The sequence below is a fragment of the Cucurbita pepo genome, chromosome LG06 (genome assembly GCF_002806865.2).
Source record: "Cucurbita pepo subsp. pepo cultivar mu-cu-16 chromosome LG06, ASM280686v2, whole genome shotgun sequence".
In the NCBI taxonomy this organism is placed as follows: domain Eukaryota; kingdom Viridiplantae; phylum Streptophyta; class Magnoliopsida; order Cucurbitales; family Cucurbitaceae; genus Cucurbita; species Cucurbita pepo.
Genome location: NC_036643.1, coordinates 1,690,901 through 1,704,567, shown reverse-complemented (window position 1 = coordinate 1,704,567; position 13,667 = coordinate 1,690,901). Strand labels below are relative to the sequence as shown.

General features: G+C 33.1%; 2 protein-coding genes across 6 annotated transcripts; one reads left to right on the top strand and one right to left on the bottom strand.

Annotated features, from left to right (window-relative positions):
* Positions 1-2,234: 2,234 nt before the first annotated feature.
* LOC111796544 (mitochondrial acidic protein mam33-like) lies at positions 2,235-5,970 on the top strand. Of its 5 annotated transcripts, none has more exons than XM_023679211.1 (4): positions 2,235-2,583; positions 2,718-3,049; positions 3,838-4,045; positions 4,133-5,970. In XM_023679211.1, the coding sequence occupies exons 1-3, from the start codon at positions 2,347-2,349 to the stop codon at positions 3,995-3,997; spliced, it is 729 nt and encodes a 242-aa protein (XP_023534979.1). In that variant the 5' UTR covers positions 2,235-2,346; the 3' UTR covers positions 3,998-4,045; positions 4,133-5,970. The 5 variants fall into 5 exon arrangements, with proteins under 5 accessions (XP_023534979.1, XP_023534982.1, XP_023534980.1 ...); XM_023679214.1 differs by having other exon boundaries at positions 5,712-5,938; XM_023679212.1 differs by having other exon boundaries at positions 5,570-5,938.
* Positions 5,971-7,340: 1,370 nt separating this feature from the next.
* Positions 7,341-7,991, bottom strand: LOC111797600 (zinc finger protein 1-like). Its single transcript, XM_023680656.1, has one exon. The coding sequence runs from the start codon at positions 7,973-7,975 to the stop codon at positions 7,367-7,369; it is 609 nt and encodes a 202-aa protein (XP_023536424.1). The 5' UTR covers positions 7,976-7,991; the 3' UTR covers positions 7,341-7,366.
* Positions 7,992-13,667: the final 5,676 nt, after the last annotated feature.

The window sequence follows — 13,667 nt, the reverse complement described above, 5'->3', positions numbered from 1 at the left end:
ATTATTATTAGTGCCTATTGGAATCCAAATTTGGTGATGGAATAAAGTGAATAAATATTTTAAAGGTGGAATATGAAGGTGTGTGAAAGGAGCCACCTTAAATTGCATTAATATAATATATTTCATTTATTTATTTGTTTATTATTCAAATTTTCCGACCTATAAAGTATACTCGGGTGACCCTTTTGTTACCAAAATCACGACAAACCGAAAAAAAAGACCTTGAGAACTGAGTTTGACTATAAAATTTATCTGGGTTTCACTGAGCTGAGCTCGAGTTGGTTCGGAGATTAGTTAGAACCGAGTTCAATCAATTTAGTTTCGTTTAGTCTTTGCTCGAGTCAATTTTTTTTTATTAGAATCATCGGGACAAACTTTCAACTCGTTTTTGCAGCAACAATCAAACGAATTCAACCGGGTCGAGTCGAGAATAAAATACGCCACGTTTGAGTAAGAAAAAAACAGCTTTTTTTATTTTTTTTAATATTATATATTTTTTTTTTCCCCCCAAATGGTGCAAAAAAAAGGGGTCAATTTGCCTGTGAAGGAGTTAACAAATGGCCTTTTCTTGCGGTGTCTGGCCGTTTGATACCCTTAAAATTTGGCCCTTTTATTTTTCTTCCAATTAAAAAAAATTAATTTTAATAATTCGATTAAAAAGTTATTGAATTTTTAATAAATTTATGAATTTTAATTTAAAATTAAAGGTTTAAGAGAAATAAAAATTGAAAAGTTGAGGGGTAAAATTGTAATTTAATGAATAAAAAACAAGGCCATTTATTTTGGTATGAGGTGTCCATATTACTTTGAGTTTCGTAGCCGCTTCCATTTAATATTATTTAATTTTGTTGTGCTTTTTATTTGTGGTGGTTTGTTTTGTTGCTAAAGTAATCTTGGATCTTGTGTTCGAGTCTTCATTTGTTATGGTGTGAAATTTTTGGATGTGTGTGGATGGAGTCACTTGGATGCCTATGAGATGACACCCGTTTTGAGGCTGTTGTTTCGTGAGAATGGTCGGTTTTTTATTTTATTTTTTATTATGTACGTTATAACATCAGTAGCTACGCTACATCGATTTAAAATTTTGATAGCCACTAAATTAAAAAAAATCGATGATACAAGAAACTCGATTAACCCAACCCAATTTGTATGGTTTGAGTTGGTTCTGTTGGATGATGAAAGTCCCTCGGCTTATTTAGGGAATGTTCATGGGTTTATAAACAAACAGTACTATCTCTATTGTTATAAGGCCTTTTGGAAAACCCAAAGCAAAGCCACGAGAGCTTATGCTCAAAGTAGACAATATCATACTATTGTGGAGAGTCGTGTTCGTCTAACATGGTATCAAATGTCGAACAAAGGACTCCAAAAGAAAAGGAGTTAAGCCTCCTCGAAGGCTGTAAAAAATGACTAAGACTCCAAAGGAGTCGAGCCTCAATTAAGGGAAGATGTTGCATGATGAAAGTCCCACATCGGCTAATTTAGGGAATGATCATGAGTTTATAAACAAAGAATACTATCTCCATTGGTATGAGGCCAAACCATGAGAGCTTATGCTCAAAGTAGATAATATCATACCATTGTTGGGAGTCGGGTTGGATCTAACATGTTCATTTTATAGAATTATTTAGTCCTTCTTTCATATCGACATGCGGCCTTGTCTATGCTCGAGCACATATGTGTATACATATCGGGATTGTGAAGTTAAATGTGAACACGACATGCCACGTGGCATGGATGTTGCTATGGCCATGCACACATTTTTCATATTTGGACTTCATGTTTGGTTGTTGGGTAGCATGCCATTCATCATCTCCTCAAGGTTAAAATTTTTTACTGCGAACATTCTCCTTTTTTAACCTCACCACTTTCACTCCTTATTTGTCTTACTTACCCAACTCTTGTTATTATTATTATTATTATTTAATCAATAATGTAACTGAAAATAGAATGATGGGAAATAAAATATTTATTGAAATTAAAAAATTATTTAATGCTTCTAATTTCTTTATTGGGCTTCGTTTTGATAGTCTGGGCCGGCCCAACCCCAAAGGAATTTTGGGCTAATGTGTGTTTACACAAGGCCCATATCCACAGTTTAGATATGGGCCGTGAATTAAAGATATTAGATCCAAATAAAAGTTTCAAATATCCGAATTTTAAGATTTTAAGTTATAAATTTTTATTTTTATTTTTAAAAAATGTCTAATGCATCTTAATATTTCTAATAAATCTCTAAACGACGTCGTACACGGGAGCTGAGAGACTAAACCCTGTTCCGTCGATTGGTTCCAACTCTGACCGAAGCTCAGAAACTGAATATTTTTACCGCCAGAATCTCTATTCATGGCGGGCGTTTTCCGATCAGCTCACCGGCGGATTCGATCATCCTACAGTAAAATCCTTACTCGTCGATTATGGCGGCGCCATTGTTCGCCTTCACAAAGCACCATAATCTCAACATCGCTCTTCATCAGGTCAGTTGTTTCCGCTGCCAATCCCAAATCTCCCTTCGATGCCATCACTCTCAGAATACTTCGTAACGAGATCGAGTACCAGTCCGATTACGCTCCTCCCCATCTGGTTCGCCGACTCGTTTTCTTCTTTATTTTGATCCATTTCCTCGTACTACTTTTTGCAATTTGTTTCACCTAATTTGAGATTTGGATTATCGTTTAGAATGTTTGCTTTAATTTTTCTGCTGCGGAATTTTACAGCCTGCAATGAGGTTCAATTCATTTTCTGTTGAAGACCGACCGGGAATGCAGTGGATTACATTGAAAGGAAAATTTGGTGGCACTGAAGATATTAAAATTGAAGCGACGATGTTTGATGGCTGCAAATCTGTTCCTAAACTTGGTGACGATAGCGATGGTGAAGAAGACCTCCGTCTTCACAGTAGCGTGCTTGTTGACATCTCGAAGAGGGATGGTTCGGACTATTTGGAGTTCGTGTGCTCGGCATGGCCTGATTCGTTGGAGATTCAGAAACTATACGTTCTTAAACGAGATAGAATGCTTTCAAGACCCTATATGGGGCCTGATTTTAGGTATCGCTCATCTCAAATTCAAAGTTACTTGTCATTTTGGTCTGGATTTGGATGGTTAATTACAGATTACTGCCCATTTTGGTCTGGATTTGGATGCCATAATATGTTGCCTTTAATAAGTGATCCATGCTAAGTGCAAGTTCAAAATCTATCTGCTCTTTTCATCTACTCCATATAGGCTTCAAATATAGTTTTAAAAGTTTTCTAACTTACATTCACCGGTATTGAATTGTCAGACACATTGTTGTAATCCCTCAAATGATTTATCCAATATCGGTAAGTGCTTCAAAACACTTTTTCTTACAGTTATAAACACTTTTCAGGACTTAGAAAGTCATTCCAAACCAATAATTTGAGGTGACCAAGGTGCGCGCCTCCTGCAAGGCGATGCTGCCTAGGGTCACCTCGCCTCTGTCTAAGTCAGGGCAAGCGTCTTCAAGAAGGCACTCGCCCTACTGTGCCTTCACGTGCCTGTTGGCGCCTTTGTCACACACCGGATTACATTGAATGTTTCTGATATTTTAATGTTTTTCTATTTAGTATCAATCTTCAAAGCTTTGAAATTTGGATGTTTTTACAATGTATGGTCTCAATATATAATTTTACGCCTCGCCGTTTTGTCACCTCTCCCCTTGAGGCGATCGAGGGGTTTGTTGCCTTGAGGTTCACCTTGCACTTTGAAAACAGTTCCAAACAGGCCATAAGTTAACTAAAGTTAAGGATTAAGCTTGTTGTGCTTTAACTCCTGTTGTCTACAAATGGTCTTTTTGGGTTTTTGTTGATTTCAGGAAATTGAGTGGCGAAATTCAGACGGAATTTCGGGAGTTCTTAGCAGAAAGGAGGATAGATAAGGAGCTTGCTGTATTTTTGCATGAATATATGATGAACAAGGACAGATGTGAACTTATTCGATGGTTGGCAACTGTCAAGACCTTTGTGGAAAGATAAATCATACGCTTCTTTGGCACCATCAAACATGGTTGTTACCATTTTAAGGTATTCAAGGATTATGTTTTTCTTCCTTTTTATAATCAATTGCTATCCATAGTTCATCAATCATGATTAGTTTTAACATATGTACAGTTGTTTTCTCTTTATGGGGTCATCAGTGAGATTGTGTTAATGGAAAAAAGAGGTGACAAAAAGGTAAAAGGAAAATTAGACAGTCGAGTGATTACAAACAGGTAGAACTTAGTGTCTATGGTAAATTTCAAATGCTTTCTACCAGTTGGCCAAGAACACCCCGAAAAGGGAAAAGCATGGTTACAACTTAAAAAAAAAAGTCTTGAAAATTGGTCCTAGTATAATCATTGCAAGAAATTACTACACTATTGTTTGTTTCCTCAGATTACTACTGATTATATGGTGCAAACTATGTGGTTTTCTGCCTGTGATGTTTGTTATCAATGTTGTTTGACTACTATTGCTTTGCTGCAATTATTATATGTTTGAAACAAAAATCATATTAAGGATTTAGGGTCAAGATTTTTTAGGCTCATCTGAAAACCTGTAACGTTTATGGTTTTTGAAAATTAAGCTGTTGAACACTACTGTCATTCATGAGCTTTGTTGATTTGTTATCCACTTTTGACAAATGATTTCAAAGTTCGAACTAAAAAATAGTTTTTTACGAACTTGTTCCTGTTTTTTCAGAATTTGACTAAGAATTCAAATGTTTCTTTTAGAGACGTTTAGAATTTTCAGAATGTCAGTCACTTTGAAAACGAAAACTAAAACAGTTCACATTTTGGGAATGGCAACCGTTAAAGGGTGTGGCCAAGTTTCTCTAGCTAGTGCTACTCATAATAATGTCGAGTTAGAAAGAAAACCCTTTTTGAAAAAAGGTGAGACTTGTAGAAATCAGTTCTCAAATAACAATTAGAGACAAAAACTGATGTCCTGTTTCCTTTTCTTTTGATTCACACGGCTTTCCTCATCCCATGTCCTTCTATGTATGCGAAGGGGTGTTATTTTCACTGCTTCAGCATGCTTTTCAAAAGCTAAATGTCTATAATAATTATGTGAAACTAAGTAATATCATGATTTTGATTTTGATTTTGATCCTGTTCACATCTGTAGCTTTTGGCTTCTGTTCTTCCTCGCATGTGGCATCATAATTGAATAACCATCCCAATGTTTATTTTCTTGCTTTTATGATTTCTCCCTCATCTTCAACATCAGTTCTCAAACTTGAATGTAAAATGCGCTTTATTGTTCTTTCTTTCTTACATTTAAAGCCTGAGTTTCTTCCTGCTTTCAAATTGGCAGAGATTTGAAAGGTGGCTTTGTTAGTTCTGTTGCTTTCACATCTGGGCTTATGATTTAGGATTGTCTAGTGCTGACTTTGATGTCTGCATGAATGTTAACGTGTTTTTGAAGTCATGACATGGTCTGGATCTGACTGTTCTTCCAAGATTTACCGCCCATATGCTAGTGTTTCTGCTATGGAATTATGCTCATAATCAAACCCTTTTCTTTCTTTTTTTTTATTGAAAGTAACTTGCATTGTTAATTATGCAGGAGGCAGCAACAGCATAATGAATTTCAATATATTTTAAACTAATTCTAATTTATACGTATTTGTAAATCATTACGTGTGAAACTTGTGCTCTTCGGTAAGGTATCTTTTTCGGGAGTATTTAACTTCATTGTTAATTTATAGGATATGGGGCATAAAGTTGAGTGAAGTTGTGCAACGAGGTATTTTTATATCCTCTTTGTCAACTAGACATGTTCGTATTGATGTCAATAGAGAGTTTATGAGATTGTTGAAATTGAGATGAATGCATGGTAGAATGCACAAACCATTTATGAATTACGTGTAAATTCTCGAGCCTTATGATAGATACGAAGGTGGACTATAAGTATGCATGAACTCAATTTTACATATTTAATATTTGACCTAGCTTGTCATTTATACACTTGGAACTCTCTCGACAAAATAGTTGTGTCATCCTACTTATTTAAAGTTCTAGAGTATATTGTCGTCACTCTTGAAAATTTAATGATCAAATATACGCATCGTTCAAAGTTTATGAACGAAGTTGGATTAATTTAATACATTTAATTTCAATTCAAAAGATATTATTATAATTCAACAAGATCCAAATATCTTATTTAGCTTTTGGTGGCACATAAGGGCATAACCGACTCAACCAAGTGTGAGTTTATTATATTAAACAATACAAAAAAGCAGATCCTCCTTGGATTTTGTTTTTCCAATGGAAAGCGACACATTACACGCTATTTCTACTTCAAATATGACAATTTGACAATTTTACCCTTTTAACTTCCTATTATTACTTTTTACTATAGGGAATAACCCTTCTAGTTTAATATATTCCTAAATTTCATTAATATATTTAAATTTTTCAATATTCTATTTCTTAAACTATGAATTTTAAAAAATTTCTTATAGGAATTTTAATTTTTTATTTTCTATCTGATAACATTAAAAAAAAATTATTAGATATATTAAAAATTTTAAAATAAAATAATAAATTTTAAATTTTAAAAAAATAAAAATACTAAAGGAATGACTTTCCAACCAAACCCAAATATTTTTTATTAAACAAAAATTATAAAATGCAATTAAATGTGCGCAAGTGGCGTGCTTGCCTTCTAATTATATCGTCATTCTACAACCTTAATTAAAATAATTAAAATCTAAACACATTCATTAGCGTGGGCCACAACCTTAATTAAAATAATTAAAATCTAAACACATTCATTAGCGTGGGCCATTTCTGATCTGTCCATGTTAATAAATGATAATCAAATCAATCAATTAATCTTGGTTAATTACCCTCCAATTAATAATTAATGCAACAGATAAAAAAAAAATTAAAATCTTTCCATCTCTAATTACTTTTATATACGTATTAATTAAAAGTTAAATTAATCTAATTTTTTCTTCAACCCCTTTCCTTTTATTTAATGATTATAAATTTAATATATAAATACATTTCTCCACTTTATTTACATTTAATTTTCATTTGTATAAATTTTTTTAGCACAAAATAGAATATTAAAATTTATTGCTTAGCTATGTTCATAAACGCGTAATTAATTCTTTATTGAAATAAATTAAATAAGAAAAATTATCAATCCAGTCGTTGTATTGTGTCAGTTTCATTCTAAATTCTTTGATTTAAGGATTAATGTTCTATTTTTTTTATCTTACACCCAAAATAAGGATTAAATAAATAAATTTATATGTGATTAAATAGATAAATCCTCAAAAAAAAAAAAAAAGAGCAATTTAACATAATAATAATAATAATAATAATAATAATAATAACAATATTTTGCTTAAGGTTAGAGCTTGAGAGACAAGTCAAGGAAATTGGTCTGATCCTGATCCGGTTTGGTCTGAGAATGAACAATACTAACATTATTACTACGCTCGTTACCGGCGTTTGAGCTTCCAATCGCCGGCCACCCAGTCACATCATCAAATCTTCCAAAATTCCGGCCGCCAAACTCCGGCGTCAGGCGCCCCACCGCCGGCTGTTGACCCATAAACAACGGCCTCGGCCACAGCTGAGAAGTAGGCCCAGGTCCACTAAAAAACCCAACAGGCTTCTGAATTTGCTGAGAGTGGGCGTGAATTCCCAAGGACCGTCGATCAAACGCGCCGCCGTGAAGTGGAATCGCCGCCCCCCAATCGAATCTCTGAACCCGCTTGGCCAAAGTCCTCTCCCGTTTATGGGCATTTTGATGGCCTCCCAAAGCTTGGGAGCTGAAGAATTTTCTTTGGCAATAATTGCATGAGAAAACTCTGGGCTTTGTTGTGGCGTCAGAGGAGTTGGATGAGAGTTGAAGATCCAGAAGGGTGCTCCGGTCGTCGGAAAGCTCCGCAGGCTCCCTCTCGTCGTCTTCCTCGCCGTCGCCGGAAAGTGGGTTCCGGTCGGTAAGGGGTTCCATGGGAAGATTGGTTTTTTTTTTTTTGTTTTTTGTTGGTGAAAAAAAAAAAAAAAGAAGGGAGTTTTAGTATAAATGGATAATGGATTGGATTGGATTGGATGTTGGAAGAACATTGAAAGTGGACATAAAAAGGCTGAAACTGTACTGTTCATTACCCAAACAAAACAACTTGAGGCTGTCTTCAATAAAAGCATTATCATCACGTTTTTGTTCATGACGTACCTTGTTTTTTTCAAATTTTCAAACAAAGATCTTACCTTTTTTTTTTTTTTTTTCCTCACTTTCTTCTACTCTTCATTTACCGCTTCTAAAGCGTTCTCGATTGTTATTTAACTATGGATTAACGTGTAATAGTCCAAGCTCACGGTGAGTAGATATTATTCACTTTAGTTCGTTACGTATTGTTGTTAGCCTCATGGTTTTAAAACGTGTCTGCTCATAAGAGACTTGCATAGTCTTATAAGGAATGTTTTGTTCCCCTCTCCAATTGATGTGGAATCTCACTGTGATGTCTCATATCGATTGGAGAAGAGAACAAAACACCCTTTATAAGACTATGGAAACTTCTTCTTAGAAGACACGTTTTAAAGCCTTGAGGGAAGCTCGAAAGGGAAAGCCCAAAGAGAACAATATTTGCTAGCGGTGGGCCTGGGCTGTTACACTCACAATCCACCCCCTTTTGGGGCCCAACGTGCTCGTTGGCGCACCGCTCGTTGTCTGACTCTAATTCTATTTGTAATACCTAAAGGTCATCGCTAGTTGATATTGCCTGTTTTTGGCATACCATCGTCAGTCTCACAGTTTTAAAACGTGTCTATCAGGGAGAGATTTCCACACCCATATAAGGAATGTTTTGTTTCTCTCTCCAATCGAGTGAGATCTCACAATTCACCCCGTATGGGCCAGCGTCCTCGTTAACACACCACTTGGTGTATAACTCTGATACCATTTGTAATAGCCCAAGCTCACCACTGATAGATATTGCCTGCTTTGGCCCGTTACGTATTACCGTCAACCTCACGATTTTAAAACGCGTCTACTAGAGAGAGATTTTCACACCCAAATAAGAAATATTTCAGATCTCACATAACAACTTCAATCTCGAGTGAAAAGTTGTACTCATGTTACATTGTGCCCTCATAAACAACGACCCAGTTGAGCCCGACTCAAATGGGGTGAAAAATCTTCGTGTGTATACCGGAATAAGAAAATATCTCTCTCGGTTAGTGGGAGACGAGAATAATAATAATAATAATAATAAAAGCTTTGAGTGGACAGTGTGAGGAAGAAGTGACCTAGTTCTTCGGGTGGGTTATTGATAATTGATGATAGAGGAAACAATATAGGACGCTAGTCAAACAACTACGCCCATGTACTTGCAAACTTATGTACCTATTAAGCCCACCCTCTCCTTAACTCTTTGTATCTGTGGGGTACCCCTCAAAACTTCGGACCTTTCTGTTCTCATGCTTCTACTCCATGCCTATTATCTTGCTACCTGTCCTACAAACACCCGGCCTTTACACTTATTCACTCTCACCGCCCTTTCTAAGAGTCTAAGTCCACCGCTAGTAAATATTGTCTTTTTAAAACTTTTTCATCTATCATCTCTCAAGCTAACCCCGTACATAGCCAATAGTTAAAATATAGCGAATTTTTCAATTAAAATTGTAAGATCCCTTGCCGGTTGAAGATGAAAACCAAACATTTCTTATAACAGTGAGCTGACCGTAGGATTGGACGGTTACAAAATGTCCCTAAGCTATTCTATGTCGTGGGCTATTTCTCTCTGTGTATCATTTATATGGGTATTTAATAAAAGTGAGTTAGGGTTGAATTTTATGAATTATAAATAGGAGAAAAATATATAATAATAATAATAATAATAAATAATAAATAATAAATAAAATATTGAAATTGAACTCAAATGGTGTTATCCAAAGGGACACATCATGTGATTGCATGAATCATTTACTTTATTTATTATATTAAAACTAAATCTCTTTTTCAGATTTCTTTGTCCTTCTACCATTTCAATATCTATTTTTTATTAAAAGAAACTCTACTATTTTTATTTTATTTTATTTCATTTTATATTCCACTTCATCACTTCCAATATTTTTTTTATTTTATTTTATTTTATACGGTGTATACTCGATACAAAGCCAATCCAATCGGGTTGTCGGATTATTTTTTTAATAATATTTTATTATATTAATAATTAAAATTTCATAAAACTCAAATATCGATTACAAACATTGTAACTCGTTGGTTGGGTTGACTTAACAAAAGAAAGTCAACCATAATTTTTACTTTTAAAAAAAATTAAAATCTCATAGTTTCACGATGGGCCATAGTCCTTTGGTTGGCCCATAGGCCCATAAGCCCTCACATTGGGCTTGGGCTTAATATTGGGCCTCCACATATTATTATAAAATAAATTAAAATAAAGCTATTTATTTGCTAAATTCAATGAATAATTAATTAAGGCATGTCGATTCCTTAAATATATTTTAATTAGATGAACTAATTTTAATAATATTATTGGTCACTGGCAGACAACTAGGCCTATTTCAGCACATGTGAGAGAACTAATTTATTTATACATATAAAATAATAATAATAATAAATAATAAATAATAATAAATAAATAAATAAAAATAATTATTGAGACTCAAAGTCTGTAAGTGCATGCATTTAAAAAAAAGTAAAGGGCAATTAATGTAAGTGGGAAGGCACAAAATCTGAGCAATTTGGCTACAACAACACAAGAAGGTGGGAGGAAGCTACTTCTAATTATTTTTATTTTAAATATTATTCTAATTTTTTTAAAAAATTTAAAATTATTAATATTAAGAATATTTGATGTTGGTAACGGATGTTAGTGATGCATCATAACTTGTAAATGTTTGATATTTAAGTTCTACGAAATTTTAGTTATTGTTGTATCGTGGATAAATAGAGGGTCGGGTTGGATTGGGTTGAATTGTGAACTCTGCTCACGTTGTTCAATTTACCAATCCAATCGACCGGAAAGTTCGTATTAGTTTAAAATGTTTCCCCAACCCGACCCAACTCAATCCCATTTATATACACCTTTTAAATAATAATAATTCATCGTCAATTATTGACTAGCTAATTAAAAAATAATATGTAACTATATAATAATATATATATATATATTTTTTTTTTGTCTATTCCATCTATACCCCTATTTCATTGCACTAGAAAGGATCTAAAATTGAATTCAACCACATGTATTTTTTTTTTTTGACCCTCAACAAACAAGGGCAAATATGTAAAAACCATATCACATAACGTAAAAATTATAGAAATCATAAATCAACCATATCATTAAATTTAAATATACATGTCTTATCTGTGTCTGTTCGAATCATTGTTAATTTTTGACAAGACCCGAGAACAAATTCACTGACGTATGGCTGATTGACGATTACTAACAATTCCGACATCATGCATGCAAGTTTACAACCTATAATCTAAACTGAGGACGAGTTTTGGAGTTAGCTCACCCTCATATAATCATGACCTGTTGTTCCAACCATTGTAGCACGTGTGTTGCCTGCGACATATTTACCACAAAATAATTATAATACCTCGTAAAATTCCATAAAAATCACGAGAAAAACGAACAAAACTCTAATTAATTTTACTATATACTTTCGATAAACCTTCTAGAAATAGAATAGTATAATTTTACCACCACAAAATAAAAATTATAAATGGCTAAGAAAAAAAAAATTATGATATGATAAGAATCTTTGATTTACAATATAATATCCTCTCCACACCCACTAATATATATGAGAAAAAAAAAAAAGCATATAGTATAAAAATGTAACATCACCATATCTAGGAATATCTATTTAATTTACAAAAATATTTTAGGCGCAATTTCCAATTAAACCCCTCACTCACCCCTTATAAGGCCCCAACCTTTTTGTCTTTTTCTTAAATTCCAAGACCTCCTTAGGGGTAATAATGTCAAGTTAGAGAGAGGAAATAAAAATAAATTAGATTAGTTAGAGAGAGATTTAAGAAGAAAAAAACAAAAAGATTCCAATCACATCAAGTAATGATTTTAATGTTTTTTTTTAAATAAGTGATCCAAAATCAGCATGCACAAACAAAAATTCCCATTTTTACCCTTTTTTTTATTTATTAAAAAAATTATATATTAATAATATATTATTACTATTACTATTATAATAGTCAATGTCTTTTTTATTCTCATATAATATGTGAATTAAAATAAGGAATTGAATGAAAAATTATTTTAGAGTTTTTTTAATTATTAAAATATATTTTACTTTTACCGTAAGGTNAAAAAAAAAAAAAAAAAAAATATATATATATATATATATATTTAGATTTGACATAAAGACGTGGATTTTTCAAATCTTTTACCTAAGTCACTACAAAATTGAAAAGTTCAAGTTAAAAGATTAATATTTTTGATATTATTACCACCGTAATTTTTTAATGGATTACATTGTAAAGTAGACAAACTTTAATATGAAATCATTTTATTTTGGCCTATTCAATTGATGTTCGGTTCAAAAAGCATTTCGATTTGAAATGCAAAATTTACTAACTTCATATTTAAGAAAAAATATATATTATTTTCATGTAAAACGTGGAGTTAAACCAGCTTTTAACTTAAAGTAAAAGTTTGCACGCTAATAAATCATTTTAAAAATTGAAAAATTTGAAATCAATCGAAACCCGTCAAACGGAGTTAGGTTTTGGTTGAACGGGACATGATTTCTTGGTCTTGGAGAGTCAAAATGCACACTTGAGTTGGGTTTTCCAAGACCATAACCCCTTCAAAATTACTCAAAACTTTGGTCTCAAAAGCATATCCCTTTCCCACTTTATAAAAGATAAAGCTGTTAAAAGGCTTAAGCTTTTTTAGGGTTTTTTTATAGATTGTACCCTCATCAACGGCAATGATCGTGACACGTGTCTTCCATTGCAGACTTGCCGTGCTTCTGACTGCAGACGATCCTGGCCTTCGGAATCTTATACCTTATTCCTTGTTTGGGAATCTGCCAATAAAACGGTTTTTATTCCCACGGTTTTTAAAGGAATTGAATTTGATGCCGATCTGTAGGCTCTTTGGTTGGCTCATGTTTTATTCTTCTTTTTTTAATACAGTTTTAAGGTAATCTAAAAAATTAAATCCAAAATAATTAGAAATTTTGCATTAAAAAATTAATTAATTTCTAGACCTTTCCACAATGGTATGGCTGACCATAAGCTCTCACGGCTTTGTTTTGGACTTATCACAAGCTCATTCCAATAGATAGAGTATTCTTTATTTATAAATCCATGATTATTCTCTAAATTAGCTGACGTGAGACTTTCATCATCCAACACTAAATAAGATTATTATCCTCGCGTCTTAATTTTTTTTCTTTTTAAGGTTTTAGAATTAAAAATTTGAAAATTATTTATTATATACTATCAATTATAATTTTCACTTTTTTTTTTTAAGTTGAATAATATGGAGTAGAATTAATAGGAGTCTAAATTCGGGCTATAATGTAAAATAATGGCCAATAATTTTAATGAAAAAAAAAAGGAAAAAAAGAAAAAATGGAGGGTCAACCCCTAGTGTTGGCGTATAAGACACGCGCCAGAATTCCAAATCGCAGAAACGAAATTCCAT

What these genes read in the sequence shown, in the direction of transcription:
- LOC111796544 (XM_023679211.1), top strand. Translation starts at nt 2,347, where the DNA reads ATGGCGGGCGTTTTCCGATCAGCTCACCGGCGGATTCGATCATCCTAC. An exon ending in ATTACGCTCCTCCCCATCTG is followed by an intron (nt 2,584 to 2,717) that starts GTTCGCCGACTC and finishes GGAATTTTACAG; the next exon opens with CCTGCAATGAGGTTCAATTC. An exon ending in TATATGGGGCCTGATTTTAG is followed by an intron (nt 3,050 to 3,837) that starts GTATCGCTCATC and finishes TGTTGATTTCAG; the next exon opens with GAAATTGAGTGGCGAAATTC.
- LOC111797600 (XM_023680656.1), bottom strand. Translation starts at nt 7,975, where the DNA reads ATGGAACCCCTTACCGACCGGAACCCACTTTCCGGCGACGGCGAGGAA.